The following is a 26122-nucleotide window of genomic DNA, read 5'->3' as shown; positions in this document are numbered from 1 at the left end:
TCCGCCTGCCAATGCAGGGGACATGGGTTTGACCTCCGGTCAAGGAACTAAGATAGCACATGTTGTGGGGCAACTAAGCCCACATGCACTAGTAGAGAGAAGTCCCCACATGCTGCAATGAACACCCAGCCCAGCCAAAAAGAAAAAAATTTCTACTATTATTATTTACCTTACCCAGTATTGTCCTTAGTACTGTTCAGGCACTGTCCTAAACACTTTACATAGACTTTACATTTAATTTTCACTCAACACTAGCAGGTAGGTAACATTATTTTCCCTATGCTTCAGCTGAAAATACTGAGACACAGTAGAAACTCAACACAGGTATTAAGTACCTTGCCCAGGTCACATAGCTAATAAATGGCAAAGCCAGAATTTGCACCTAGGCAGTTGGACCCCAGAGTCCATGTTCCTAAGCACTCTCCTTACTGCCTCCCACATGTAATCCTGTGTGTGTGCAAAGCCCTTGACACAGTGCTTGTCATTGCAGTCCCAGTGAGGAAGGTGACTACAAGTATAGGAGGCCAGGGCACGTGTCTCTTTCCCTGAAGCTTGTCAGGACAGAATAGAGAGTGGACACTTTACATGCATTTCCAGGGCCTAAGAAAGGTGGGGAAGAAATATAAAGAATTTAAAGCCATATTTTACCTAGATGTGTCTTATACATATGCCACATGGACACACACTTCTCACAAATACACAATCAGTGACCATTCTGAACCCATGAAGCTTCCATCAGGAAACCTTCCTGAGCTGGTCCAAGCCTCACAATCTCTCAGATCCCTAAATGTGCACAGCACTGACCATTAGGCCCAGCCAAGCCAGCCCTCACGATGTAGTGTTCTAGTCATTCAAATAACTATCCAATAACTACTGAAAATCGGGCCCAGGTATTGGAGAAGGAGGATCAAAAAAATGTTGTTTCTGTCCTCCAGGAACTTTGAATCTCCTAGGAGAAGCTAGCATACACATCAAGACTTCACAGTAGGACAGAGGAATAAGTGTTATCATTGACAGATTGAGGTATTTTGGAAAGCTTCCTGGAGGTGACATTGAGTTAAATTTTAAAGGTGAACAGGAGTTACTCTGGCAAAGGAAGAGGTGTGGGGGAAGGAGAGTAAGGAAGAGGGAACGGGTTAACAAGCTTGGGAAACCCCAAGCCCTTCTATCAGCAGAAATGAAGAGTTTTTCATAGAGCCAGAACATGAGGCCATAGGGATGAGGGCCCAAATGCGAAAAAGCCTGATGTGCTGATCTGAGAGATTCAGAGTCTTTCCCAAAAAGCTTCATGGAAGGGTTTTTGGCAGAGACACATCACAATCGAATCTGCATTTCAGAAGGGTTGACTCAGCAACACAGAGATAAAGGGGGGCAGGGTGAAAATGAGGGGACATTGAAAAGACTCAACTATCTCTGGAATAAATGAACTGAAATTCTTAGCACAGTGGGAATAGAGGGGGTATTTATGAGATATCATGGATAAGTGCAGAGGCCATCCACTGATATAGGTAACATGAAGGCCAAAGGTTAGACTGGAAGGAGAGGAGCCAATGATACTTTTTGACTTCTGGAGTTCCAGGTGTCTCTTGAACACCCAGGTGATACCTAACAGGCTTATGAATATGTGTGTGTCTGTATTTTTTTTTCCATTATTACAGTTTGCAAGACATGTGGACTGGAGACACAAGTTTGAGTGCCATGGCAGTACAGGTAGCAAGAGTGTCACTCAGAGAAAGTGCGGGCCAGAAGGTCTGTGGACTCAGGACTGAGCTGTAAGGAGCTCCAACTCCAAGCAGTTTAAGGCTTGGATTTGTGAACATTCTTCCAGGAGCAGGGTGTGAAGAAAGGAGTAGTAGGAAAGAAGATCAACATCATTTAGAGGAAAACAAGCTGAAGAGACGAGAAGAGAGGGACGAAACTGCAGGAGAGACCAGAACATGGTGTCAAGTCGAGGAAAGTCAGTAGCATCAAACACTGCAGAGGTCAACGAAGATAAGGACAGGAAACTTCATGTTAGGTTCGGCAACTAAGAGGTGGCCAGTGCGGCCAGAGTGAGGTCACTCGAGCGCTGAAAGGGTGGGTTTCCGGCTGTTGAAGAATTTTTTTCAAATGAAACGCAGTTTGAGCAGCTGGCTGGGAACTGCACCCCGCGCTGCTTTCCCGAGCTCATCAGAGTTAAGCGTTCACACTAACACACCAGAAGGCTAACAAGGACTTGGCGTTTTCGAACAGAGCGCGCAGGAATCCTGCGCAGGCGCTTCCGGAGTCGGAAGCTCTCCTGCGAGCCCCTCCCCAGGCCTGCAGAGGGCGCTGCGCCTCGGAGAAGCCAGGGCGTGACGCCGCTCTAGCCAGCGCTCGGGCTCGGTGGCGGGCGCCGCAGCTCCGCGTCCCGCTCCCCTCCTCCCAGCACAGGTGGGTCCGCCCGCGGGGGGCAGCAGTGCTTGGGAACCTTGGGGCGGGCGGGTAGAGGCAACCTCTGGGCACGGAGTGGTCTCCATAAGCTAAGTGCCCCAACTCGGGCCCAGCTCCGGCGGATCGGGCTGTAGGCAGGGCCGCACGAGTGCAAGACCAGTTCGGGTGGGTTCCTCGTGGACTTGCAGTGTCTGTCCCGGGACCCCTTAACACCCCAGGCGTCTCCGCCCGGGCTTGCTCACGGTTTCCTGGGGACATCGAGGGGCGGGGCTCCGAGGGGCGGGACTCCCATGATTGACACGTCTTTCGCCAGGTTTCACGGGCACCACTGGACCCTTCCCCTGCCCTGAATCTGAGCCAGCACCATGGTGAGAACCCTGAGCCCAGCTCACCTCCGCATGCGCACGCCCTTGCCCTTGTCCGGCGTGGGCTTGCCTCCGTTGCCCGATATAAACCTGGGGCTCCGCAGGGGTGGTTCCGGTGGGTCTGCCCCAGCAAGGCAGCCTGCACTCTTGCAACCATAGCACGGGCGCCTGAAGGTGAAGACATCGGAAGAGCAAGCGGAAGCCAAAAGACTAGAGCGGGAACAGAAGCTGAAGCTATACCAGGCAGCCACCCAGACTGTCTTCCAGAAGGTGGGGCCCTCAGAGGTAGTCCCCTCCCACCGTGGCTCCCTTAGCATAGCACTTGACCAAGAACTGCGCCTTAGAGTCAGGTTGCTTGAATCCACATCTAGGTTCTATCACTTACTAGCTGTGTGTCCTTAGGCAAGCTACTGAATCTCTTTGGACCTCAATTTGCCCATCTGTAAAACAGGGCTAACGATTGCACTTACTGCATAAGACTGTTGTGAAAATCAGTGATTGCAAGATTACATATTATCCCATAAAGGGCTTTGTATAGTACTTGTAGTAAAGTGTGGCATTCACAGAACATTCAGTAGTTCTATTTATGTTATGGAGCTCTGTAGCAGAAGAGTGATGTGATCCCTGATCCTGCTATCTATCTTCTCAGCGCCAGGCTGGAGAACTGGATGAGTCAGTGCTGGAACTGACAAGCCAGATTCTGGGAGCCAACCCTGACTTTGCCACCCTCTGGAACTGTCGACGAGAGGTGCTCCAGCAGCTGGAGGTCCAGAAGTATGTAGGGGTTTAGGGCCCAAGGAAGATGGCCCTCGCTCTGGCTCTGCCCGGCCTAGGTCCAGGGGTGGAAGAAGAATGGGGCAGCCAGGGGCATAGGCAGAGGGCAGTGGAGGGCTAGGTGCAGAAAGTCAGGGGTGAAATGAGACTGGGTGTTGGAGGGCCCTGACCCCCATTCCTCTGGGCACAGGTCCCCTGAGGAGTTGGCCGCTTTGGTGAAGGCAGAACTAGGCTTCCTGGAGAGCTGCCTGAGGGTGAACCCCAAGTCTTATGGTACCTGGCACCACCGCTGCTGGCTTCTGGGCCGCCTGCCAGAGCCCAACTGGGCCCGGGAGCTGGAGTTGTGTGCCCGCTTCCTCGAGGTTGACGAGCGGAACTGTACGTGCCTGCAGATTCTGTCTCCCTGCCTACACCTGCCCCATGTCCCAGTACTAGGGCCTCAGTAAGGTCCAGAGTTGGGAGGGATGGCCAGGATGGGTCCACTGAGCTGATGACACAAGGGATGACGAGGCCAAATGTGTCCTCCATGGAGGGCACAGAGGTGTTTCTTGGGGTCTCCAAGGGGATGCCACGGTCCCAGCCAGGCAGCTCTTCTTGCCCTGCTTCTGAGATGTGTTGTCTGCCTATCCCCCCAGTTCACTGCTGGGACTACCGGCGGTTTGTGGCTGCACAGGCAGCTGTGCCCCCTGCAGAGGAGCTTGCCTTCACTGACAGCCTCATCACCCGAAACTTCTCCAACTACTCCTCCTGGCATTACCGCTCCTGCCTCTTGCCCCAGCTGCACCCTCAGCCAGACTCTGGACCCCAGGGGCGCCTCCCTGAGGATGTGCTGCTCAAAGGTAAGCAGGGTCAGGGAGTGCTTGAGAGGACTCTCCCATGCTGCCCTTCTGACCCTGATGCCTAGGCCTGCTCCTGAACCTACCACTCGGGAAAATGCCTGGCTCTGGGGATGCATAAGATCCAGCCCCTGGCTGCAGAGAGCCCAAGTGTCCACTTGGCTCCTGATGTACGCAGCCCCTGGGTAAGGCTGGCATATAAGTGAAACTGAAGGCAGGAAGTTCTCCAAAGAGAGGGCAGTAGGTGGGGGTAGACAGGAGCCCAGAAGGGTCCTAACCAAAGCACCATGCCTCCTTGGCCCCTGCAGAGCTGGAGCTGGTGCAGAACGCCTTCTTCACTGACCCCAATGATCAGAGTGCCTGGTTCTACCATCGCTGGCTCCTGGGACGAGGTGAACAGTAGGGAAGAAGTGGGGGATTGGAGCCAAGAAGGAATGGAAAGATATTTAAGGAGACCTGAGACGGTTTCTTCCCACAGCTGATCCCCAGGACGCCCTGCGCTGCCTGCACGTGAGCCGGGATGAGGCATGCCTGACTGTCTCCTTCTCTCGGCCCCTGCTCGTGAGTCCTGAAGCTTTTGCTGAAGGGTACCGTGGATGGTGGGCCTGGTGCCGTTGGAGTGATGGTCTGTCTCTGTCCCCTGCGCCAGGTGGGCTCCGGCATGGAGACCTTGCTGCTCATGGTTGATGAGTCACCCCTGGCTGTGGAGTGGAGGACCCCAGAGGGCAGGAACCGGCCTAGCCACGTCTGGGTATCCCAGGGTTGGTGGGTGGAGTCGGGGCTGGGACAGGGCTGGGGTGGGACAGTCAGAAAAGTGGTGCAGCCTGGGCTTTCTCTTAACCCCATGCTCCCAGCTCTGTGACCTGCCCGCCACCTCCCTCAACGACCAGTTGCCCCAGCATACATTTCGTGTCATTTGGACGGCAGGCGATGCCCAGAAGGAGTGTGTGCTCTTAAAAGGTGAGCCAGCCTGCAGCCTCCCCCCTTTGTAGCAGCGCCCCCCATCCTTGTCTTCCTCTCATGGGTGTCCTCTCCTACCCCTGCTCTGTCTCTCAGGCCGCCAAGAGGGCTGGTGCCGGGACTCCGCCACGGATGAGCAGCTCTTCAGGTGATGAGCACAGGGAAACACATGGATAGGAGCAGGGCTGTGCACTCTGGGCAGCTGGGTGGGATGCCAAGGGCTCAAGCAGATGTCTCAGACTGGCTACTGGGGATGACCAGCACTGCTCCCCCACCGTGCCCACCCTCAGGTGTGAGCTGTCAGTGGAGAAGTCCACCGTACTACAGTCGGAGCTGGAGTCCTGTAAGGAGCTGCAGGAGCTGGAGCCTGAGAATAAATGTGAGGCCCGATTCCCCTGAGCTCCTGCTTCTCTGAGGGCCCATCCTAGGCAGGCTCCTTGCCAGGAGGATCCTTCCGTCCTAATCCCCACCCTCTCCCCAGGGTGCCTGCTCACCATCATCTTGCTGATGAGGGCGCTGGACCCCCTGCAGTACGAGAAGGAGACCCTGCAGTACTTCCAAACCCTCAAGGCAAGTTGGGTCCGCGGGAGTTGGCACGGGGGCAGCCCAGCACTCAGGGGCCAGGCAGCTGACACACAGTCCCTGTGCCTTCTTCTCCCCGCCAGGCTGTGGACCCAATGAGGGCAGCGTACCTGGACGACCTGCGCAGCAAGTTCCTGCTGGAGAACAGCGTGCTCAAGATGGAGTACGCGGAGGTGCGCGTGCTGCACCTGGGTCACAAGGTAGGGCGTGCGCATGCGCCTTCCGCACCCTCACCCGGCTGGCCCGCCTCCCTTTCTCAGCACCGGCAGTGTCTATATCTGCTCCTCAGGCCTCAGCCAAGACACTCACGTCCCCTGCTTTGCCTTCCATCTCACGCGCCCTTCTGGACATTTCTTCCTTAGCTCATTCCATGCTTCTCTCCCTGGGGCAGACTCCAACACCTAACAGCTGAATAGTTCTCAGAGATTTCTGACAAACTCCTGACTCTGTTTTTCCTCTGTAGTCGTTCCTAATCAATCTCCCCAACACGTTATTTTTATCACGGTGCTGCTGCCCACCTTTGCTCCCACCAAACCAACTCCGGGCTCACTGGGCCCTCTCCCGCTAGTATCTGTCTCATCCCAGCACCGTGTACCTGCCCCGCTCCCTGCACTAAAGGCCACCCCGACCCCGTGTCCTTGATCAGGAGCATGTACTGCTGGGGGTGGTGAGGTATGCTTCCCAGCTGCTCCCTCCTGTCCTCAGCTGGGGACCCCCCAGGGCCTGTGTGGGGCGCACTGGGCAAGGGCCTGATAAACGACAGCTGAGAGCTGTCCGCCAGGCCTCGCTGGGTATCTCGTCCCCCTCCTCAGGATCTGACGGTGCTCTGCCATCTGGAGCAGCTGCTCTTGGTCACTCACCTTGACCTGTCACACAATCGTCTCCGAGCCCTGCCCCCTGCTCTGGCTGCCCTGCGCTGCCTTGAGGTAAAGCCCCCAATCCTCTGTCATTGTTCTGGGTTTCCCTTTCCCCTTCCTCCACCTCACAAGTCACTCCACCCTACTAAGAGATGCCCGGGTCCTCCCAGCCCCCACAGATGACCCCAGCCTTCTCTTCTGTCACCCAGCCTGACCCCAGGAGCCTTTCCATGCCCTGTAAGCTGATCACCCTGGGCTCCCCGGTGGCTTGTACAAATCCCATACTGACAGCTGCCTACCTACCTGCCTTGTCTTCCCTGCTCCCAGGTGCTGCAGGCCAATGATAACGTAATTGAATCCCTGGATGGTGTCACCAACCTGCCCCGGTTGCAGGAGCTTGTCCTGTGTAACAACCGTATCCTTCCGTCTGGGTGCCATTCAGACAGCAGGGAGGGCAAGGTGCCACACCAGGAAGGGATGGCCAAGAGGCAGGGCGTGCATGCCCTGGGCGTGAGGAGGGGGCATTGGCCATCTGAGCTGAGGAGAGGATAGCCTGGCGCTGTATGAGGCTGTCATTGACTCTCACTGGTAGAGTTTTGCAGGATGGAAAGAAGTGACTCCCTCAAACCTAAGTTCACAAACCCCCTGCCTACAGATGTTCTTGGGTACCACGTCGTATGTTTAAAATCAGGAGGTTTTATATTCTTTAAAAATCTAGAATTCTGATTATTCTCAAACGTGTAAGTTGAAGCATGCTTTGGCCTGCATTTCCACTTGGGAGCCCTTGGCCACTGATGAATCATGGGCACCTCTGGAGCAGGGGCTGGCTTTCCCCTTGGCCACAGTTTCCACCACTCCTCTGGGACCATATCCCCTCAGGGTCCTGCACCTCCTGCCTGGCCCCCAGGGGCAGGTATCTGCAGCCTAGAGGCCTGTGTCCTACAGGGAAGTGGCCAAGGGGCCCATCCAGCGGGCTGCTCAGTAGCAGTGCTCGATCTGCAGTGACAGGTGTTCAGGAGCAGGCAGATTTGGAGAACCAGCTGAGCTTTCCTTGACTCCTGCCCAAGGCCTCCAGCAGCCTGCGGTGCTCCAGCCTCTCGCCTCCTGCCCCAGGCTGACCCTCCTCAACCTGCAGGGCAACCCGCTGTGCCAGGCGGAGGGCAGCTCGGAGCACCTGGCCGAGCTGCTGCCTTCGGTTAGCAGCATCCTCACCTAAGAGGCCCTGCCCCCACCCTTGCCCTTTAACTTATTGGAACTGAATAAACAATGAGGAGGTCCCTGAGCGCTGCTAAGCTGCTGCCGCCACCACCGTTATTGCTGTCACCACTGCTTTTCTGGACAAGAAAGGGAGAGAGATGTGTCGGCTCCCCCGCTGTGCTTCCGTTTCATGCTCAGTCTTGCTGTTCCCTGTCGGGGAGAAGCAGAACCTCCATGTTGGGGGCAGAATCAGGGCCACGGCTGGATTGGAGTCTGCCTTCTGCTTTGGGGCTGGGCTGCGCCTAAGCTCCAGGCTGGCATCAGGTTTGGGTTCAGGTTCTAGTTTGAGTGGGGCTACAAAGCACCTGGAAGTCTCTCCAACTAGAAGGGCTGAGAGAAGTTTCTTCTGTGATCTGTGTCCCTTCCAGATACCCTGTCTGCTCTGGCTCTCCTTCACCAAAGCTGTTCCCAGGAGGTGTGTTCAGGGCGCCCTGGCTCCACTCTCTTATAACAACACTATTAGTCTCCATGAGTAGCATGCCCAGGATAAAGAGCCCTTGAAAATACTTGATCCCATTTGATCCCCACAAGCTCTCAGGGCTGAGATGATTAGGCCCATTGTGCTGATGAGGAAACTGCTGTTCAGACGCACCCAAGGTTGCTGAGCTCAAGTGCTGGAGCCAAAGCTGTCTCTGTAACTTGGTCTGGGATTCCAGATTCATGTTCTTGCTTCTGGATTGGGCAGAACCTGGCCTTAGCTCCTAAAGTACCAAGATAGTGTCTTTTCCCAGGGTCCCCCCAACACACACAAGTACCTTGTCCTGACTCTGAAAGGGGCACTTGAGCCTCCTGGGATGAAAGGGGAGTGGCTCAGGGGTGAGGGCCCTGAGTCAAACCTGGCTGGGTGGGGAAACAGAAAGATTGATTGAGACAGGAGGGAGAGAATGTGACCAGGGATTTTCCTGTTTCCCTGAGAATCTACCTGGGCCTACATGTACACACACTGGACTCTCAGGGCCCTCCCTGTCCTTTCTGTATCCGGAGTGATATACAAACAGCCTTCCATGAAGCCCTTTGGCTGACCTGCCTGGAAATTTTATTTCTGCTAGTGTGATTTCTATTCTTGAATGTGCTGGAGGTGGGGTTAGCCACCCCCTGCCAGGTCTGGAGCTTAGACTTGGACAGGAAAAGGTCATGAAGATGCGGAGGGCTCTGCTAGGTCCTGGAGCCTCTGTCCCCACTCCCCTAGGCACCTCCCTGCCGCATGCATCACCAAACTCAGCCTCTCCTCCAGGCAGCTTCCTTGTATCTCCTTGCCCTCCCTGTTTTTACTGTCTTCTGTTCAGTGTCCCATGGGCAGAGCTGGGACAATGGCAGGATGGAGAGAAGAGAACCTAAGACAGGGTCCCAACCTTCCGGAAGATGCCTGACCTCCTCTTTGCCTTGGGGTTCTCTTGGTGGCCTCCGTGGTGTTTCTCTCAGGGTTGGGATGGAATTGGGCAGGTGCCTGCAGCCAGTTGGTCAGGATTCCTAGGAAGAATTCCAAGTTGAGAACCCCGGCCTCCAGCTCACCAGACATTTGTCTCAGTGGAAGAAGGGGGTACTCTGCAGACTGGGGAGAGAGACTTCATTTCCACCTGAGCCCCAGAGCAATGACCAAAGTCACCTCCAAACCCCTGGGGGGTTGGGGAAGGGTGACCGTTAGAAAACGAGATCGCTTCCACTCTGACCTTCCTAATCCCAAAGGTGGAGGGACCCAGGGAGCAGGAAGCAGCTCTCACTCATACTGGGGGCTTGGTGGAGCCAGAGGAAGAAGGAGGGACAGGTGGATGGTAGGGTCAGAGGATCTGGTAGAGCCGGCAGGTCAAGGGCTGGCTGGTGGAGCCAGTCTGAGGGCCAGGTGCTGATGTCACCAGTCTCTAACAACTTGGGATCCAGGGACCTCCCTGGGCTGGACAGGTCCTAGAGTCAGCCCATGGACAGTTTCAGAGACACAGGCAGGCAGCCTGGGCTTGGGAACAGCAAGTCTGCTGGATAGAGGTGGCCCCTGGCCCATTGCCCTCTGAGCTTCTCCACTGAGAATGTGTCTCTGATGCACCCAGTTTGGCAGGCAGCATCCCCCAGACAGGTGATCGCCCGAGTCTTTCCAACTTGAGCCCTCACAGACACCAACCGTGCCCTCTCCCTACTCGTCGGTCCTTAGTTCCTAGAAAGGTGAAAAGAGGGTGTGGCCCAGAGTCATTTCCCGGCCCCCAGACGCTGGACCTCCTCCCCCAAGTGGGGGTGACGAAGCAACCTTCCTCTTCTTCCCAGAAGCTCGGCCCCGCCCTCCCCCCTTAAAAACCACTTACCGGCCCGCCCCACGCTTTCCATTCGTGCGGCGGAGTCTGTCCCGTCCCATCGGTCCCGACCTGTTCCACCTCCGCCGCGGGACTCAGAGATGTCGTCGCCAACACCTTCATCAGGTGAGGGGCTCCGACGGGGCACTGCGATGCTGAACCCCAGCGATGCTGTCTGGGGGCCGAGGTCGGGTGCCAACAAGGTGGAGTGCGGGCCAGCCAGAGCCTGTCCGCCCCAGCGAGGCTCCCGGCGACCAGAGATCCCCTGCCTGGGAAGCCTGACTTCAGGCACCTCCGCCCCCTACCCCTCCCAGCAACTGCTCATGGGTGTTTGACCCGACAACGTGGGGAAATGCCAGGACCCCCAGTGGTGAATGTCACTCATCTAATTCGGGGAGCAGTGGGTGGGGGATTCCTTCTAAGCGATGGTCCTTGAGGCTTCAGCATTGGATCTCCAGACTGAGGAGCTGGCAGGGGGAGCAGGCTCAGGATGGTCTGTGCAGCCGCCTCTCGAAGCTGTGACAAGCATGCACTCGTTTCCTGGGATGAGTCCTGGAGCAGGTTTCTGGATTGGGCATCTGCTTTGAAGGATGTCCCTGTGAGGGTGAGAGGGGAAAAAGACTCATCTCTCTAATGGGGGAAGTTTCTCTAGGTGAGTGAGAGGAGTCTTTGGGGGAAGGTCTCTGGGTGGATCTGAGGGAATCTCAGGGTCAGGGTCAGATCATCTGTCATCTGGCTGGGACGGAATCAGCTCTCTGGATGGAGGGTTTCTGAGTGAGCTGACTGGAGCATCCTGTAGGGGTAAAGGAGGTCTGAGTGAGTGATCAGAGCCTCCTTGCCTCTTCCACATAGGGGGTCCTCGCTCGGATGTCGGCCGCTGGGGTGGAAACCCCTGGCAGCCCCCCACCACCCCTTCTCCAGAGCCGGAACCAGAGCCAGACAGACGTTCTCGCCGCGGGGGCCGATCCTTCTGGGCTCGCTGCTGCGGCTGCTGCTCTTGCAGGAACGCAGAAGACGATGACTGGGGGCCTGAGCGCCGTGGAGACCGGGGAGGTCGAGGGTCTGGCTCCAGGAGTCGAAGACCCGACTCCCGGGGCTCCGACTCCCGCCGGCCTGGCTCCCGGGGCAGCGCTGTGAACGCAGCTGGAGATGGCACCATCCGGGGTGAGGCCCACCTGGCCATGCTATGAGAGCCAAAATGCCTTAATTGGGCCTGAGGCTCATTCTGACATCTCTGGGGGCCTGGGAGGCTAGTGGTGGGGGCCTAGACACCCTGTGGGGCTCTACTGAGCCAGAGCTGTGGCCTTGCAGAGGGAATGCTGGTGGTCACTGGCGTGGATCTGCTGAGTTCACGCTCAGACCAGAACCGCCGAGAACACCACACAGACGAGTTCGAGTACGATGAGCTGATTCTCCGCCGTGGGCAGCCTTTCCATATGGTCCTCTTCCTGTCTCGTCCCTATGAGTCCTCCGATCACGTCACCCTGGAGCTGTGCATCGGTCAGTGGAGCCTGCAGTGGGGGATGGGGATGGTGGTGGTCAAGACCCCAGGTAGGGTGGAGTAGGGATAGGGAGCTGGTTAGCAGGGCTGCCAGCCCTGGTATTAGGGTCACAGGGATGTCTTTAGGCTCCTCCCTTACCCCACTCCTCGCCCCTGCCAGCTAAGGCAGGTGTAATCATGTAAGTGTGTCCCCCGGAGGGAGGGTCTTGGCTTCCTTGTTTTCATTTCCTAAGCTCACCCTCTCCAAGCCTCCAGGAGCATTTGTCTCAAGATACTTTTCCTTTGGATCCTTACTACCGCATCCTCTCCAGTGTTGCTGCTTTTGTGTATCTTTCTTTCTGGGTCTGCCCTCCTTCCCCAGGATGTGACTTCACTCTCTGTCCAACTCTGTCTCTCTGTCCCCATGGCCCAGGGCATGTGCCTCCCTCATTGCATTGCTTGGTGGCCATTGACTGCCTAGGCTGGTGATTATGCTGCCACCGGGGGCGGGTGACTCCTGGTACCCTTTGATTAGGGCCTAGCCTTGCCCACCCCAGCCTCTAATTTCCCAGGTACCCTTACCACCTCCAGCAGGGATGCCTTGGGCTCTGAAAGCTGCAGCCCCAGAGAGCGGGCAGGCTTTCAGGACAGGAAACCGTGCTTTCATGTGGGGTGGGGACACCTAGACCCAGACAGGGTGGCTCTGCTCCTCCTGCCCAGATACTGGCACAGTCAGGCAGGTGGAGGGTGACGGTGACCTGGTCTCTTCTACTCACCTCCGAGTTAAGTGCGAGGGAACAGGTTTGGGATGTTGGACTGGAGCTCTGCCCTGACATGTGGGCATGCGTCGGGTGGGGACAGAGCTATTCTCAGTCTGGCTCAGGCAGTTGTCCAACTTGGGACACACATCCTGGGTGGGGCTGAGAGAAGTCCAAGGCTCCATCCCCCTGCTTCAAGTGGGCTGCAGCAGCTAATCGGTGTTTCCCCCATGGCAGGAAACAATCCCGAGGTGGGTAAGGGCACCCACGTGATCATCCCGGTGGGCAAGGGGGCCAGTGGAGGCTGGAAGGCCCAGGTGACCAAGTCCAGTGGGCAGAATCTGAACCTGCGGGTCCACACCTCCCCCAACGCCATCATCGGCAAGTTTCAGTTCACCGTCCGTACACGCTGCAAAGCTGGAGAGTTCCAACTGCCCTTTGACCCCCGCAACGAGATCTATATCCTCTTCAATCCCTGGTGCCCCGGTGAGCTGCTGGAGCAAAATGTGGACAGGAGGGGAGGGCATGTAGGGTTTCCTTTGCTAGATCTCGGTACGCGCCTGGGTGCCTAGCCCTAGGAGAAGCCAGCTTCCCAGTGTCCAGGTGAGGGGACCTCGATGCAGGACGTAGAGAAGTGACCAGCCCAAGGTCACAGAGCTGCATCACCTCTCCTAGTGAAGGGCCCTGGTGACAGCCACCCTTTTCCCATTGTCCCCTATCCTGTTTACTCCATCCGTCCTGGAAGCAGTGCTGCCAGGTTAGAGGTGTCCCTGCAGTCATGAGCCCTGCAGAAGCAGCCAAGGGGCAGGTGGGACCCAGGGAGAGGGCTGAAGGGGACCAAGCATATGTGTTTTGGGGACACAGAGGACATCGTGTATGTGGACCATGAGGACTGGCGGCAGGAGTATGTGCTTAATGAGTCTGGGCGAATTTACTATGGGACAGAAGCGCAGATTGGCGAGCGGACCTGGAACTATGGCCAGGTAGGGTTCGCTGGGGCCTCGTGCACTCGGGGGCACTAGAGGCAGGTGAGGCGGGGTGGCGGCGCAGGTGCTAGCCTAAGGGTCACCTCTGCCCTGGCTCCCCCTAGTTTGACCACGGGGTGCTGGACGCCTGCCTGTACATCCTGGACCGGCGGGGCATGCCCTATGGAGGCCGCAGGGACCCCGTCAGTGTCTCCCGGGTCATCTCTGCCATGGTGAGCTCTCTTGAGCCTCTGAGCCCTACTGAGTGTCTGCCTGCTGTCTCCCTCCCCCATTCCTACCACTTCTGATTCTTCCAGGACCCCAGCCCTGTCCGTGCCCTTGCAAAAGGTACGGTGGGAAGGGATCTCGCTCATCTCCCCTCCCAGCCTGCCCCCTAACCCTCCCCTTCCTGGCTCCAGTTCCAGCTCTTGTGGAATGTAGGGCCAAACCCCAAACTTGGCACACCCAGGATTCACATTCCTGTGTCAGACCAGGATGGGGGGGCAGAGGGCTGTGGGAGGGGCAGGCAGGACTCAGGCTGCCTCCGAATCTTGAGCGTTTAGGGGTGAGGGGTGGTTGCAGGGCCAGGGGCTAGGCTGGGGGCCACAAAGCAGGTCCTGAGCCTCTTCCCCAACTCTGCCCCACCCTATCCTGTCCTGGACAGGTGAACTCCTTGGATGACAATGGGGTCCTGATTGGGAACTGGTCTGGAGATTATTCCCGCGGTACCAACCCATCAGCATGGGTGGGCAGCGTGGAGATCCTTCTCAGCTACCTACGCACCGGCAACTCTGTCCCCTTCGGCCAGTGCTGGGTCTTCGCCGGTGTGACCACCACAGGTAGTGGAGGGATGGAACGCGAACCGCCTGGGCTCTACACGGAGGATGGAAGGAAGCTAGGCTCCACCTTCGTGAGCCCAGCCCAGTTGCGGCTACAGTGCAGGGACAGGCGGGGGTGGCTGGCAGGCTGGCCTTAATTATCATTAATTAGTGTTAACAACCCAGAAAGGCCTAGAGGAGAGGAGGGAGAAGGGACAGGCAGGCACAAGGCCAGGCAGGTAGCCTGGCTTCCCCTTACCCCCAACACTCCCTGGCTCGGTGAACTTCTGACTCTAGTGACCCCTGACCCAGCTTGGCAACCCCAGTTGCCCTTGTCCCCTTGCTATTCCTGACCTCATGCCTCACCTGCCCTTTACCCCTGCCCTGGCTGCCCCCCCACAGTGCTGCGCTGTCTGGGCCTGGCCACCCGTACTGTCACCAACTTCAACTCCGCGCACGACACAGACACTTCCCTCACCATGGACATCTACTTTGATGAGAACATGAAGCCCCTGGAGCACCTGAACCATGATTCTGTCTGGTGAGGCTGGGGCTGGGCTGGGCTGCCTGTCCCTACTGGTGACCGGAGATGCAAGGCCTGGATGCCGAGAGCTGGGGATGCTGGGGAGGCCCCAGGCAGGCAGCCCACTGAACCCTCCATCTGCGTTCATCCAGGAACTTCCACGTGTGGAATGACTGTTGGATGAAGAGGCCAGATCTGCCCTCAGGCTTTGATGGGTGGCAGGTTGTGGACGCCACACCCCAGGAGACCAGCAGTGGTGAGCAGGGCCCCTGCCTGGCTCCCAGACCCCACTGGGGGCCTCTCCCTGTGTCCCCAGCTAGGGGAACAAACTCCAGTGTCCTGGACGGGGCCTTGGAGTCAGGTCCTTTCGTTCCACAGTTCTTCAGATGGACTCATGAGGGCAATCACCATGTGACCCTTCATTTATTTTCACCTTTCTGCATAATTATTTGCCCCAACTTTATTTATTTATAATGGTTATTACACTCAGATGGCTCAAAAGTCCCAAGATTTGAGAGAGTTCAGTGAGAGGTTTCCCTCGCCCAACAAACCGACTTTTCCCACTTACATTTTTATTCACATGTCCTGGAGGTAATTAATTGAAAGACCTTTTTAAACTATATATATATAGTTCAAAAAGTCACTATTTTAAGTAAAGAGCTTCCCAGGTGACTCAGTGGTAAAGAATTCGCCTGCCAATTCAGGAGATGCAGGTTCAATCCTTGGCTTAGGAAGATCCCCTGGAGGAGGTCATGGCAACCCACTCCAGTATTCTTGCCTGGAGAATTCCACAGACAGAGGAGCCTGGTGGGCTACAGTCCATGGGGTTGTAATGAGTTGGACACAACTGAGTGACTAAGCACATTTAAAGTAAAACATGCTTGGAAGAAAAAAAATAGAATTGCATAACATAAAATGTAAGACTTCCTATTCTCTCCCAGGTGGTTTCAGTTTTGTTTCAAGGAAATTTCTAGACCTGAACTCCAGGAACAGATTCCAGAAATCTGCGTGTTTTTGAAAGTTCCCCTGGTGATGTTGCAGATCAGCTGGGTTAGAGGCTTTCTCTAGGGCACAGTGTTAGGTCAGCAGCAGAGTGAACCCAGCCCCTAACTTCCTCTCTTTTGACACATATTCTTGCTTTTACCAAGTTCTTCTCATTGCTCCACTGAGTTATATGTATGGTATGGGGAAAAAATCAGGGTTCAGGCGGGTTCAAAGGAGGTAACAGCTTCTATAACCCAGTCCAGCCTAAGAAATAATCACTGATGGCATAACCTACTAGTCTCTTCTCTGCAACATATGTTTCTGCAAAAATCAGATCTCCCCAGACTTTCCTGGTGGTCCAGTGGTTAAGACTCCTCACTTCCACTGCCAAGTCTGCAGGTTCAGTCCCTGGTGGGGGAAGTTTTGCATGCCGTGAGGTGTGGTCAAAAACAAAATTAGATCTCAAACAGGTCCCCCACACCCTTCCCACTTAATAATCTGGCCCCAGGTGGCCCCCACCTGCCCCTCCAGCTGCTTCTCCCCTCCCTGCATCCCGCTTCTCCCTTCCTCACCCTGAGTCAGATAGCCCTCTCCTAGCCTACCTTCCTCTTCTGGTCTTGACCAGACCCCTCCCTCCCAGTCATCTCTGTGAATAGTGCCCCCTGAGTTATACAACCCCAGAGACGCCTGTGATATTGAAACCGCCTGTCACAGGACACCAGGAGACATGAGTTCCAGTCCCCGCTCTAGGAAGTGGGTGGGCTAGGTGGCAGGCAGGGATTCTGAAGCCAGCCAGGGCTTGATTCTAGCTTGATCACTTCTTAGATATGTCATCTTGGGCCAGTTCCTTGCACCTTTGGGCTCTGGTGTTCTTGTTTGTAATATGGGGATGATGTATACCTTCTAGGGTGATTGGGAAGATCAAGCGAGAAGCCATATTAGACTAGCAGCATGGCTGGAGCTTAGTAGCTACTTGGTAAGGATTAGCCCCTTCCAATCTCTCTGTGTCCGGCTGTCTTAAGTCCTGGCATTCACTTTGCCTTGCTGAGCCTATTTCCCCATCTGTAAAAGGAGACCCTAGTTCGAGGTATTTTCTAAGATTCCCTCCTGTTGGACAGCCCTCACTTCCTGTTCTGTGTCCTCTCAGCCACACCTCCTCTCTATCAACCTGTCTCCTCCAGAAAGCCCTCTGGAGCATGTTGAAGACAGACACTGTTTCCTACCAGCTCCCCAGTCACCTCCCCACAGAGAGGATACCATGGGCTGTAGAGCTGAGGGTGGTTCTGGATCTTTCTGGAATAGTGACTGTGATGTCATCTCTCTCCCAGCTGGCAAGCAGAGCCATAATGGGCTCTGGGTTTGTTTTGATGTAGGATGGGGTGGGTGGGGTGGGGTCTTGACCTCTGGGGGGTCATAGACAGCTGACATCCAGCTTCAGCCAGTGGAGGAAGTATGCCAGCAATTTGGTTACCAAGGCAGGCTTGTCCCCCAACACTTGTTGCTGCCCCCCTCACCCCCACCAATGACTGAAGCGAAATAGAACTGCTCTCCCCTTTGTTTTCCCTCCCTGAGCTGGACTGTGAAGTGAAGTTGGTCAGTCGTGTCCGACTCTTTGTGACCCCATGGACTGTAGACTGCCAGGTTCCTCTGTCCATGGGATTTTCCAGGCAAGAATACTGGAGTGGGTTGCCATTTCCTTCTTCAGGGGATCTTCCTGACCCAGGGATCGAACCCAAGTCTCCTGCATTGCAAGCAGACTTTTTACCGTCTGAGCCACCAGAGAATCCAGACTGGTGGGGGCTGAACCTGGGCAGTGGGGACTGGGTGGGCTTGGAAGGGTGGGCCCAGGATCTAGGGGTCCCACTCAGCCTCCCTGGGTCTCTCACCCCTGTGGTGCCCTCACTCCCGTAGGCATCTTCTGCTGTGGGCCCTGCTCTGTGCAGTCCATCAAGAATGGCTTGGTCTACATGAAGTACGACACACCCTTCATTTTCGCAGAGGTGAGGGCTGTGCGCCCGGTGCCCTCGTGGGCAGCCTGGGGAGACCAGGGCACTGGCGTTGGTCCTAGGTTCTCCAGGCGTGCCCCACTGCTGACCAACTACCTCGGTGACCTTGGGCGGGTCACTCATTCTACAAATCTTAGTTTCCCTAACTGTAAAAAGCCATAATAATGGCTGCCGTGCTTTCTGTGCTCGGGATCAAAAGAAGTAATGGGTATGAAACTGCTTTATAAGTCATGGAGTCAGCAAGTGAGTGCAAGGGATTACTGTTATTAATGCCCAATGCACCGTGCGGAGCCTCCCAGATCAACTTCTTTCCTGCTGTCTGGCCTTGTCTGGCTCAGCTTGAAAAGTCTCCCAGTTTCACTCTGCCAGGAAGCTCCCAACCTTTGGATCCAGCCTTCCCTGCAGTTCTTAGGATCCAGGGAAGGCAGCTGGGGGGTCAGGCCCACCCTCAGACCCTCTGGCTCATTCATTCCTGGTTCACACCCCTCACAACTGCCCTCCTGACAGGTGAACAGCGACAAAGTTTACTGGCAGCGACAGGATGACGGCAGCTTCAAGATCGTGTATGTGGAGGAGAAGGCCATCGGCTCACTCATCATTACAAAGGCCATCGGCTCCAACATGCGGGAAGACATCACGCACACCTATAAGCACCCAGAAGGTACCAGCTCCCCATCCCAGCCAGCTCTGGCCACAACCAAGGGTGCCTTCCAAGTGCCCGCCCACCCAGCAGCAGTTGTAAGCTCACCCTTGACCCTCAACCCCCAGGCTCAGAAGCAGAGCGGAAGGCAGTGGAGACCGCGGCCGCCCACGGCAGCAAACCCAACGTGTACGCCACGCGGGACTCGACGGAGGATGTGGCCGTGCAGGTGGAGGCGCAGGACGCAGTGATGGGGCAGGACCTGACGGTCTGCGTGGTGCTGACCAACCGTGGCAGCAGCCCCCGCACCGTGAAGCTGCACCTCTACCTCTCTGTCACCTTCTACACCGGCGTCACGGGATCCGTCTTCAAGGAGAGCAAGAAGGAGGTGGTGCTGGCGCCGGGGGCCTGTAAGTGCCCCTTCCCCAGCCTGTAGCACTCCTCTCCATGTCTGGGTAGCCCAGGGCTGGGGACATGGAGACCCGGGGAGGCCGGGTCTAGGGAAGCAGGCCTCAGTGACGCCAGGCCTCTTCCCTGCAGCGGAGCGCGTGACCATGCCCGTGGCCTACAAGGAATACCGGGCCCAGCTCGTAGACCAGGGAGCCATGCTGCTCAACGTCTCAGGCCACGTGAAGGAGAACGGGCAGGTGCTGGCCAAGCAGCACACCTTCCGTCTGCGTACCCCAGACCTCAGTCTCACGGTAGAGCAGCGGGCTGGGCTGGGGGCAGATTGGAGGGCGAGGCGCAGGGCACGAGGCCAGAAGCAGTGGTGGGAGGAGGTCAGGGACCAGCCTGGGCTCTTGGGCTTCGGTTCCCCTTTCTGGAAAATCAAATCTCTTTTCCCTTACTCTGGAGTGGCTTCAGCTGGGGAGTAGGTTGGAGTTTCCTCTCTGGCTTCGGGTGAGGCGAGAATGGGGGCTCAGGGCGGTCTTCATTCTAAGGAGCTTTCCCTCCCTCTCTGGTGGGAGTGTCCAGTCCCATAAATTTGGCCCGAGGCTCTGATAATGGGGGTCTCTTTCTCTCTCAGTTACTGGGAGCAGCTGTGGTTGGCCAGGAGTGCGAAGTACAGATTGTCTTCAAGAACCCGCTGCCTGTCACCCTCACCAATGTCGTCTTCCGGCTCGAGGGCTCCGGGTTGCAGAGGCCCAAGATCCTCAATGTTGGGTGAGTGCAGCCCCTCCTTCTGCCCCGGCCACTGCCCTTGCCAGCCTCCTGGCTGCATGGGTCCCACCTTTGTCCCCCTCCTGCTCAGGTCAGGACAGTAAGGTCTGTCATCTGAGGCCAGCCAGCAACACCTCCTGACTGAGTTCAAGAAGGCCTGCTTCAGGCAGTGCTCCTCGGTGCCCCTGCCCTGCCTTGCTGGCTTGTTAGGGAGCTAAAGCCTCATATAGGAATCACTAGCAATTTGTCACTACTGTTGCCCAGCACTCAAGAGTTGAGCAGGCACTTTCAGGAATGTAAACTCCTTTGGAGACGCCCAGTACCCTTGAAAGTACATATGATGAGCTTCAGGTCCTGGCTTCTTCACTCATGGGCTGTGTGCTATATGCATGATCTTCTCTATGCCTCAGTTTTCTCACCTGTAAAGTGGGGATAACAGTAATAACCTGGCTCTGAGAATCACAGGAGACAATACATGTAAAGCCCTCAGCGTGGTGCTGGGCACAGCATCAGTGCTCTGCTGGTAGCTGCCCACCCTTTACAGATGGGGCGGCTGGTGGCCACATCTCCCAGAGCGTCTCGGCTCCTAAGGGGCAGGCTCCACTCCTCTGCCACGGTGCACACCTCACGCAGGCTCTCAAGCTGGTTGCTGGGCTGGTGTGGTGAGCAGAGTGAACAGTTCCTAAGGAAAGAGCCCTGTGCCTCAGGCCCTCATCCCACCTGCTGGGGCCTGATCCCAAGCCAGGGGAGGCTGTGTGCTCAGCAAGTGCCCAAGGTCATGTTCCCGGGCCGTGCTGCCACCTCTGACATGGACTCACACATGCAGGAACAGGGACAGCAGAGAAGGCCAGAGGCTGACCTTTAAGATCAGCTTTCTGGTGACACGGGCAGGCATTTTCCTCATCCAATAACGAGCACCCGAGGGAAAGTGACCACACTCACGGAGGGGCTGGGTGAGGAAACAGAGGGTCCCTGACCACCCTACCCATCCCTCTCCCCACACACCAGGCTCTGCCTGGGGGTGGCCGCCACTTTCGCCAACAGACCAGAGCTGAAAAGGCTGCTGTTCTAGCTTTCCCCATCCTGGGCTCCTGGGTTATGGGACACCTCACAAAGGAGCGCTCTCCTCCTGTCACCCTAAAAGAGTTTCTGGCAGCTTAGAGAGCAGAGCGTGGAACTCCCAGGCAGCCTGCTTGCTGGGGTCTCGCCTGCCGCTGACAGGCAGAAGTTCCCTTGTCCTGAGGGGTACCCAGAGCTGGGCTCCCCTCAGCTTCCCTGCCAGATCTTTGATTCTCTCCCCTTCCAGGGAGTAAGGCAAGGGCCACCCACACTCTGTACTGGAGACTCAGCCCCTCTCTTCAACTGTGGGGCTTGTGTGGGCCCAGTCTCCCTACCAGTAAATGAGAGGGTTGGATGGTGGTTTCTCAAGGCAGGCCCTCGGTTGACATTCTGTGGCTCCTCCAGCTACTGTGAGCCCAGGCGGGGCCTCCAGCACAGATGAGAGCCCCGAGCTGCTGATTTGGGTGTATTATTGGCTGGCCAAAAAGTTTGTTTGGGTTTTCCCCTAACATCTTAGAGAAAATCCCTGAACAAACTTCTTGGCCAACCCAAGCAATTCCAAAATTGGCATTACTTCACTCTCATTTGGACATCAAAGGCTGTGGTATGGAGCCTCATTATGGCATAAGGTGTGCCACCCCACCTGCTGACTGGGCACTTAATAAACATTCCAGCACTTACTCCTCCAGATGGCTGTTGTCACCACTAAAGCAGGCACCAAGGGAAGCTAGAAGTCTGCTCCAAACCCTTCTGGGAATTTCCCCCAGAGCCTGAATCACATTCTCTAGAATGTCCTTAGGTGGTCTTCTAAGGAAGTGGATTTGACTTTGGGGAAACAGCTTCAAGTCATTTAGAACTAAGACTGATTAATAAGGTAAATAAGTGAGCCAGGTGGGTCATAATGCCCTTTTCAATCAGAAATGAACCTTGGCTGTAAAGGAGGGACAGTGACTTGGCCAGGTGTGAGTGCACGCCCAAGTGGGTACATGTAATGCGTGTGTGGTTTTAAATGGCTGTGAAGGAAAATCTGAGAGGAGCTTTTTTAAATGTTCAGTGTGGTTGAACAAGAGCATAAATGCTAATTTTATGCTAATACTCGAATTAGCATCAAAGACAATGCTAATTTGGATGTCTAAGTTCTGATGTCCTGTCAGAGAGTTTTATTACTGGCACTCAGTATGTTGTGGGCACATTCCAGCGTTAGTAGCTGATGTGTTTGCCTTAAACTCTCAAGCTAGGGTGCAGCCAAGGTCTTGCCTGACACTAAGATCAGGGTAGGGAGAGATCTTGACATCCCTAGTTGGAACCTAGAGAGCAATTTATCTTGGAAATAATCTTATAAATAAAGGCTAGGCTCTGAAATCGTACAGTTCAATTACACATATGTGTGCTCAGTTGCTTCAGTTCTGTGACCCTATGGACTGAACCCCACCAGGCTCCTCTCTCCATGGGGATTCTCCAGGCAAGAATACTGGAGTGGGTTGCCATGCCCTCCTCCAGGGGATCTTCCCGACCTGGAGATCAAACCCTTGTCTCCTGAGTCTTCTGCATTGCAGGAAAATTCAATACCCCTGAGCCACTGGAGAAGTCCCACAGTTCAATTATAGTATGGGTAAATAGACTTTTGAAGGCTGGTCTGAACCCAAACAACCTTTAACCTCATATCAATGGAAAAGTGGGCACAAATTAAAAACACAGATTTGTTACCAGGCAGAGTACAGCTTGGGGCTTCCACTGTAACTCAGTGGTAAAGAAACCACCTGCAGTGCAGGAGCTGTAGGAGATGCAATTTCTGTCCTTGGGTTGGGAAGATCTCCTGGAGGAGGGCATAGCAACCCACTCCAGTATTCTTGCCTGGAGAATCCCATGGACAGAGGAACCTGGCGGGCTTCAGGGCACAGGGTCTCAGAGTCGGAGATGACTGAGGCAACTGAGCACACACGCAGAGTATAGCCTACCTGTTAAGTTGTAGACTGAATTTCAAGTTGCATATTATGATAGAAAATCTACAAATTAAGTCTACAACCTATCAGGTAGACATCTATCTTCCAGACTTTCCTACTTCTCGCCTTCATAGAGCTTGGAGGCACCTTCAAGACCATCTGATCCCACTCCCTCATTTTATATTCACTTCCATTTTACATCAGAATGTGAGGATGACTGGTACGTGTTCTAAACTACACAGTTAATGGGGTAGAAGGAGTACAGAGTGGTCCAGGGACATCCCTTGGCAGCAGGCTCCAAGCTAAATGTTTTTGCCCCAAGGAAATCCTTGATGTTGGGGTGTTGGCTCATTCCTTTGGAGAACTGTGGTGTTTGCACAAGTCTGGCTCCAGAAATGGTCCCCAAGGCAGGCTCAAGTTTAGCAGGGGCCAGAGGTAAGGGTTTCAGGCAGAGGCAGGAAAGGACAGATGCTCACAGGTGTGAACAACTGCAATATACATTCAATCACAGTCAATGTGTCTGTGGACTTGGAGATTGCTGGAGAAGCTCAGAGATTCATTTTCCTGAGGGTAGGAGGTGCTCTAGGGAGCCCTCACTTAAGAGGAAGGGTGAACTGGGTCTGGAGGCAGCCCAGGGGCAAGGCATGAAAACAAGGTGAATTCAGGAGAGGGGTGGAGCTCACTGGGGCTGGTGGGCAGGAGGAACGTGGTGGGGGGTGGGGGGGGGAATGATCGCAGGCAGGCGGGGTGAGTCAGAGTGACCCTGTGTGTCAGGTTACAGAGCTACAGTTTCGTCTAACTCCTAAGCAACAAGGAAGCCAAGCCCTTGAAAGGCTCAGTTCACCTCTGAGTGATTGGAAAAATGAATGGAAAATGAGATGAGAGGCAAGGAGGGCAGATAGAAGGCAAGTGAAATTGTAAATTCCTGGAGGGGTGATCTGGGACTAGAGGTGCATGGGAAGGAAGAAAATAAAGACATTGAGGTGTGTGTCTGTGTACACCAGCATGTGTATTTCTCTCACATACATACTTGGTGTGTGTCAGTTTAATTTAAAGATGCCACCTGTCTGTTCTTGGGAGGGACTCCAGTTTTGTTTGCTTGTCTTTTCGGGGACTCCAGTTTTGTTTTGTTTGTTTTGGTTTTTTTTTTTTTTTTTGAGATAACATCCTAAGAGGTGATGGTAGCAGAGAACTCCTTTTCTTCCACCTTCTTCCTTGGCAAGCCTGGAAGTATTTGGCAACACTGTGTCAAGCCCCAAAGTCTCCTTTTGAGGTTTCCTTGATCTTGGAAACCCATCAGGGCATGGGGCTGACCTGGTTGGGGCAGGAGCATTGGTGATGGAGAGGAGGGGGCTGTGCTCGCTCTTTGCCCAGATGTTTGTGAGAGCAGGGAGGGAGGAGTGCTGAATCCCGAGGAGATTTCCAGCTCGGCAGCTGGCTGGGTAGCCGCTGATTACGCTTTGTGGAGGCGGACTTGGGATTCAGGCTTTGTCTTCCGTCAGTAGGTTAGGTCGTGGGTGTAGAGATTCCAGCTGAGCCCAGAAATGCCGGAAGGGCTCCACCTTCTGCTCCTTCCTTCCAGCTGCCCCATCAGCCCTTACTCCCCACTCCACACCCTGTCACCCCAGGCCCATGACCCTATCTCTGCCCACAGGGACATTGGGGGCAACGAGACAGTGACCCTGCGCCAGACGTTCGTGCCTGTGAGACCAGGTCCCCGCCAGCTCATTGCCAGCTTGGATAGCCCACAGCTCTCCCAGGTGCACGGGGTCATCCAGGTGGACGTAGCCCCAGCCGGCGGAGGCGGGGCCTTCTCAGACATTAGAGGCAGCGGTCGCTCAGGGGAGACCATCCCCATGGCCTCTCGAGGTGGGGCTTAGCCCTGAGCCAGAAGCAATGGGACTGATGTCAGATGAGCAAGGACACTGCCTCAAGACAGGGGCCTAAGGCAGAGAGGCTCCCCAGGGGCTCAGGTGAGAGACCTGGGCCCCTGGGAGGAGCTGATCTCATTTGCACAGATGCTAGACGTAGATGCTAATAAACTGTTTTTTAATAAAGCTGCTGTTCTGTCCATGTGTCAGTCTATGCCGAGCTAAGGAGTGTGGGCCCATGGCCTATCCTGGGGATGCAACTTGGCATTTCTGACACCCTTAGTTCTGAGAAGCGTGGTTGGCAGATCACCAGCGGCAGCCCTCAGCAGCTCTTAATGCGGGCCGCTTGGCATCAGGATAGCCTCCAGTGCTTCCCCGGCTAGTCTCCCCCCACCCCAGGGTGCTTCTACTGACCGAAGCCCTTCTGAAGCTACCTGGGCTGAGGGGGACTGCCCCTTCCACAGCACCCCCTGATGGAGAGAAGGAGCTAAATTCCTTTCTATGGGCACACGTTTGAGGTAAGAAATAGGCTGGACTTCTCTGGGAACAGCAAAACTCACTTTCCAGTATTGATCTTCAAATATCCTTGTCAAAGAATTTTTACGAAAGTAATATGTGTTCAGTGTTAAGCATTAAGAAAATACAGAAAATGGTAAAGGAGAAAATAACAATAATCCTCAACTCCCACCATGTACAGAAAGTAACTTAACATTGTTTCACATGCTGCTTGCCACCACCCCCCGGCACCCTGCCCATAAATTCCTACAGAGTTAAATATTCTTTGAAAACACCACGGTTGGAGACTAGATGGTAGACTAGGCCCTCCTGGTCCCTCGGATCTCCGGCTGCCGTTCTCGCTCTCTCCAGCTGGTGCCTCTGCCTCTGCTCAGACTCGGCAGTTGGGGTGACTCAGGCCTCTGCCCTGGGCTGTCTGTCATCCAGCTACACTCTGCCAAGGTGAGCTCTGCCAGCCTTGAGGTTTTAAAGACTCCCCAAGTTGTATGTGTTCCTTGAACCCCAAACTTGTGTATTTACTGCCGTCTCAATATCTTTACAATGTGACTGTCCAATGTGGCTGTCTCATAGACACCCCAAGTATAACAGGTCCGAAGTCAGACTCATGACCTCCCTCCAGCATATGTCTTCCTGCGGCTTCCCCTCCTACATCAGAAAATGGCACGTCCATCTTTCCAGTTTCTTGGCACCAAACTTTTGGAGTCACCCTTGACTCCTCTCCTTCTCTCATAACCCACACTGGATCTGTCAGCAAATCTTGCTGGTTCTATCTCCCATAGGTGTTCAGCTTCTGGCCACTCCTCGTCGCCTCCACAGGCACCATCCCGCTCAAGCTGCTTTCCTCCCTCAGCTGGACTGTTGCACTTGCTTCCTAGTTATTTCCCCGCTTTGACTCTCGTCCTGTTGACACCCTGTTCACACAGCAGCCAGAACGAGCAGGTGGACCAGATTGTGTCAGTCCTCTCCTCAAAGCCTTCCGCTGCTGCTGCTGCTGCTAAGTCGCTTCAGTCGTGTCCGACTCTGTGCGACCCCATAGACGGCAGCCCATCAGGCTTCCCCGTCCCTGGGATTCTCCA

General features: G+C 55.2%; 2 protein-coding genes across 2 annotated transcripts; both read left to right on the top strand.

Moving 5' to 3' along the window:
- Positions 1-2367: 2367 nt before the first annotated feature.
- Positions 2368-8059, top strand: RABGGTA (Rab geranylgeranyltransferase subunit alpha). The gene is made up of 17 exons (XM_068965065.1): positions 2368-2412; positions 2726-2780; positions 2937-3047; positions 3427-3551; positions 3742-3929; positions 4187-4390; positions 4696-4779; positions 4866-4948; positions 5037-5138; positions 5242-5347; positions 5444-5495; positions 5638-5726; positions 5829-5917; positions 6013-6129; positions 6742-6855; positions 7114-7201; positions 7854-8059. The coding sequence occupies exons 2-17, from the start codon at positions 2778-2780 to the stop codon at positions 8000-8002; spliced, it is 1704 nt and encodes a 567-aa protein (XP_068821166.1). The 5' UTR covers positions 2368-2412; positions 2726-2777; the 3' UTR covers positions 8003-8059.
- A 2364-nt stretch (positions 8060-10423) lies between these two features.
- On the top strand, positions 10424-24539 carry TGM1 (transglutaminase 1). The gene is made up of 15 exons (XM_068966260.1): positions 10424-10448; positions 11175-11486; positions 11634-11822; positions 12798-13046; positions 13425-13543; positions 13651-13758; positions 14190-14364; positions 14746-14884; positions 15019-15122; positions 17762-17850; positions 18364-18517; positions 18625-18906; positions 19037-19197; positions 19524-19660; positions 24314-24539. Exons 1-15 carry the CDS (start codon positions 10424-10426, stop codon positions 24537-24539), a joined length of 2469 nt encoding a protein of 822 aa, XP_068822361.1.
- The last annotated feature ends 1583 nt before the right edge of the window (positions 24540-26122 follow it).

Source organism: Capricornis sumatraensis, chromosome 2 (genome assembly GCF_032405125.1).
Source record: "Capricornis sumatraensis isolate serow.1 chromosome 2, serow.2, whole genome shotgun sequence".
In the NCBI taxonomy this organism is placed as follows: domain Eukaryota; kingdom Metazoa; phylum Chordata; class Mammalia; order Artiodactyla; family Bovidae; genus Capricornis; species Capricornis sumatraensis.
This window is presented reverse-complemented; position numbering and strand designations above follow the sequence as displayed.

Coding starts and splice junctions, on each gene's coding strand:
- RABGGTA (XM_068965065.1), top strand. Junction 3,930..4,186: donor CGAGGTTGACGAGCGGAACT/GTACGTGCCTGC, acceptor CTATCCCCCCAG/TTCACTGCTGGGACTACCGG. Junction 6,856..7,113: donor CTGCCCTGCGCTGCCTTGAG/GTAAAGCCCCCA, acceptor CCCTGCTCCCAG/GTGCTGCAGGCCAATGATAA.
- TGM1 (XM_068966260.1), top strand. CDS start 10,424: ATGTCGTCGCCAACACCTTCATCAG. Junction 15,123..17,761: donor ACCCCAGGAGACCAGCAGTG/GTGAGCAGGGCC, acceptor TCACTCCCGTAG/GCATCTTCTGCTGTGGGCCC. Junction 17,851..18,363: donor CACCCTTCATTTTCGCAGAG/GTGAGGGCTGTG, acceptor CCCTCCTGACAG/GTGAACAGCGACAAAGTTTA.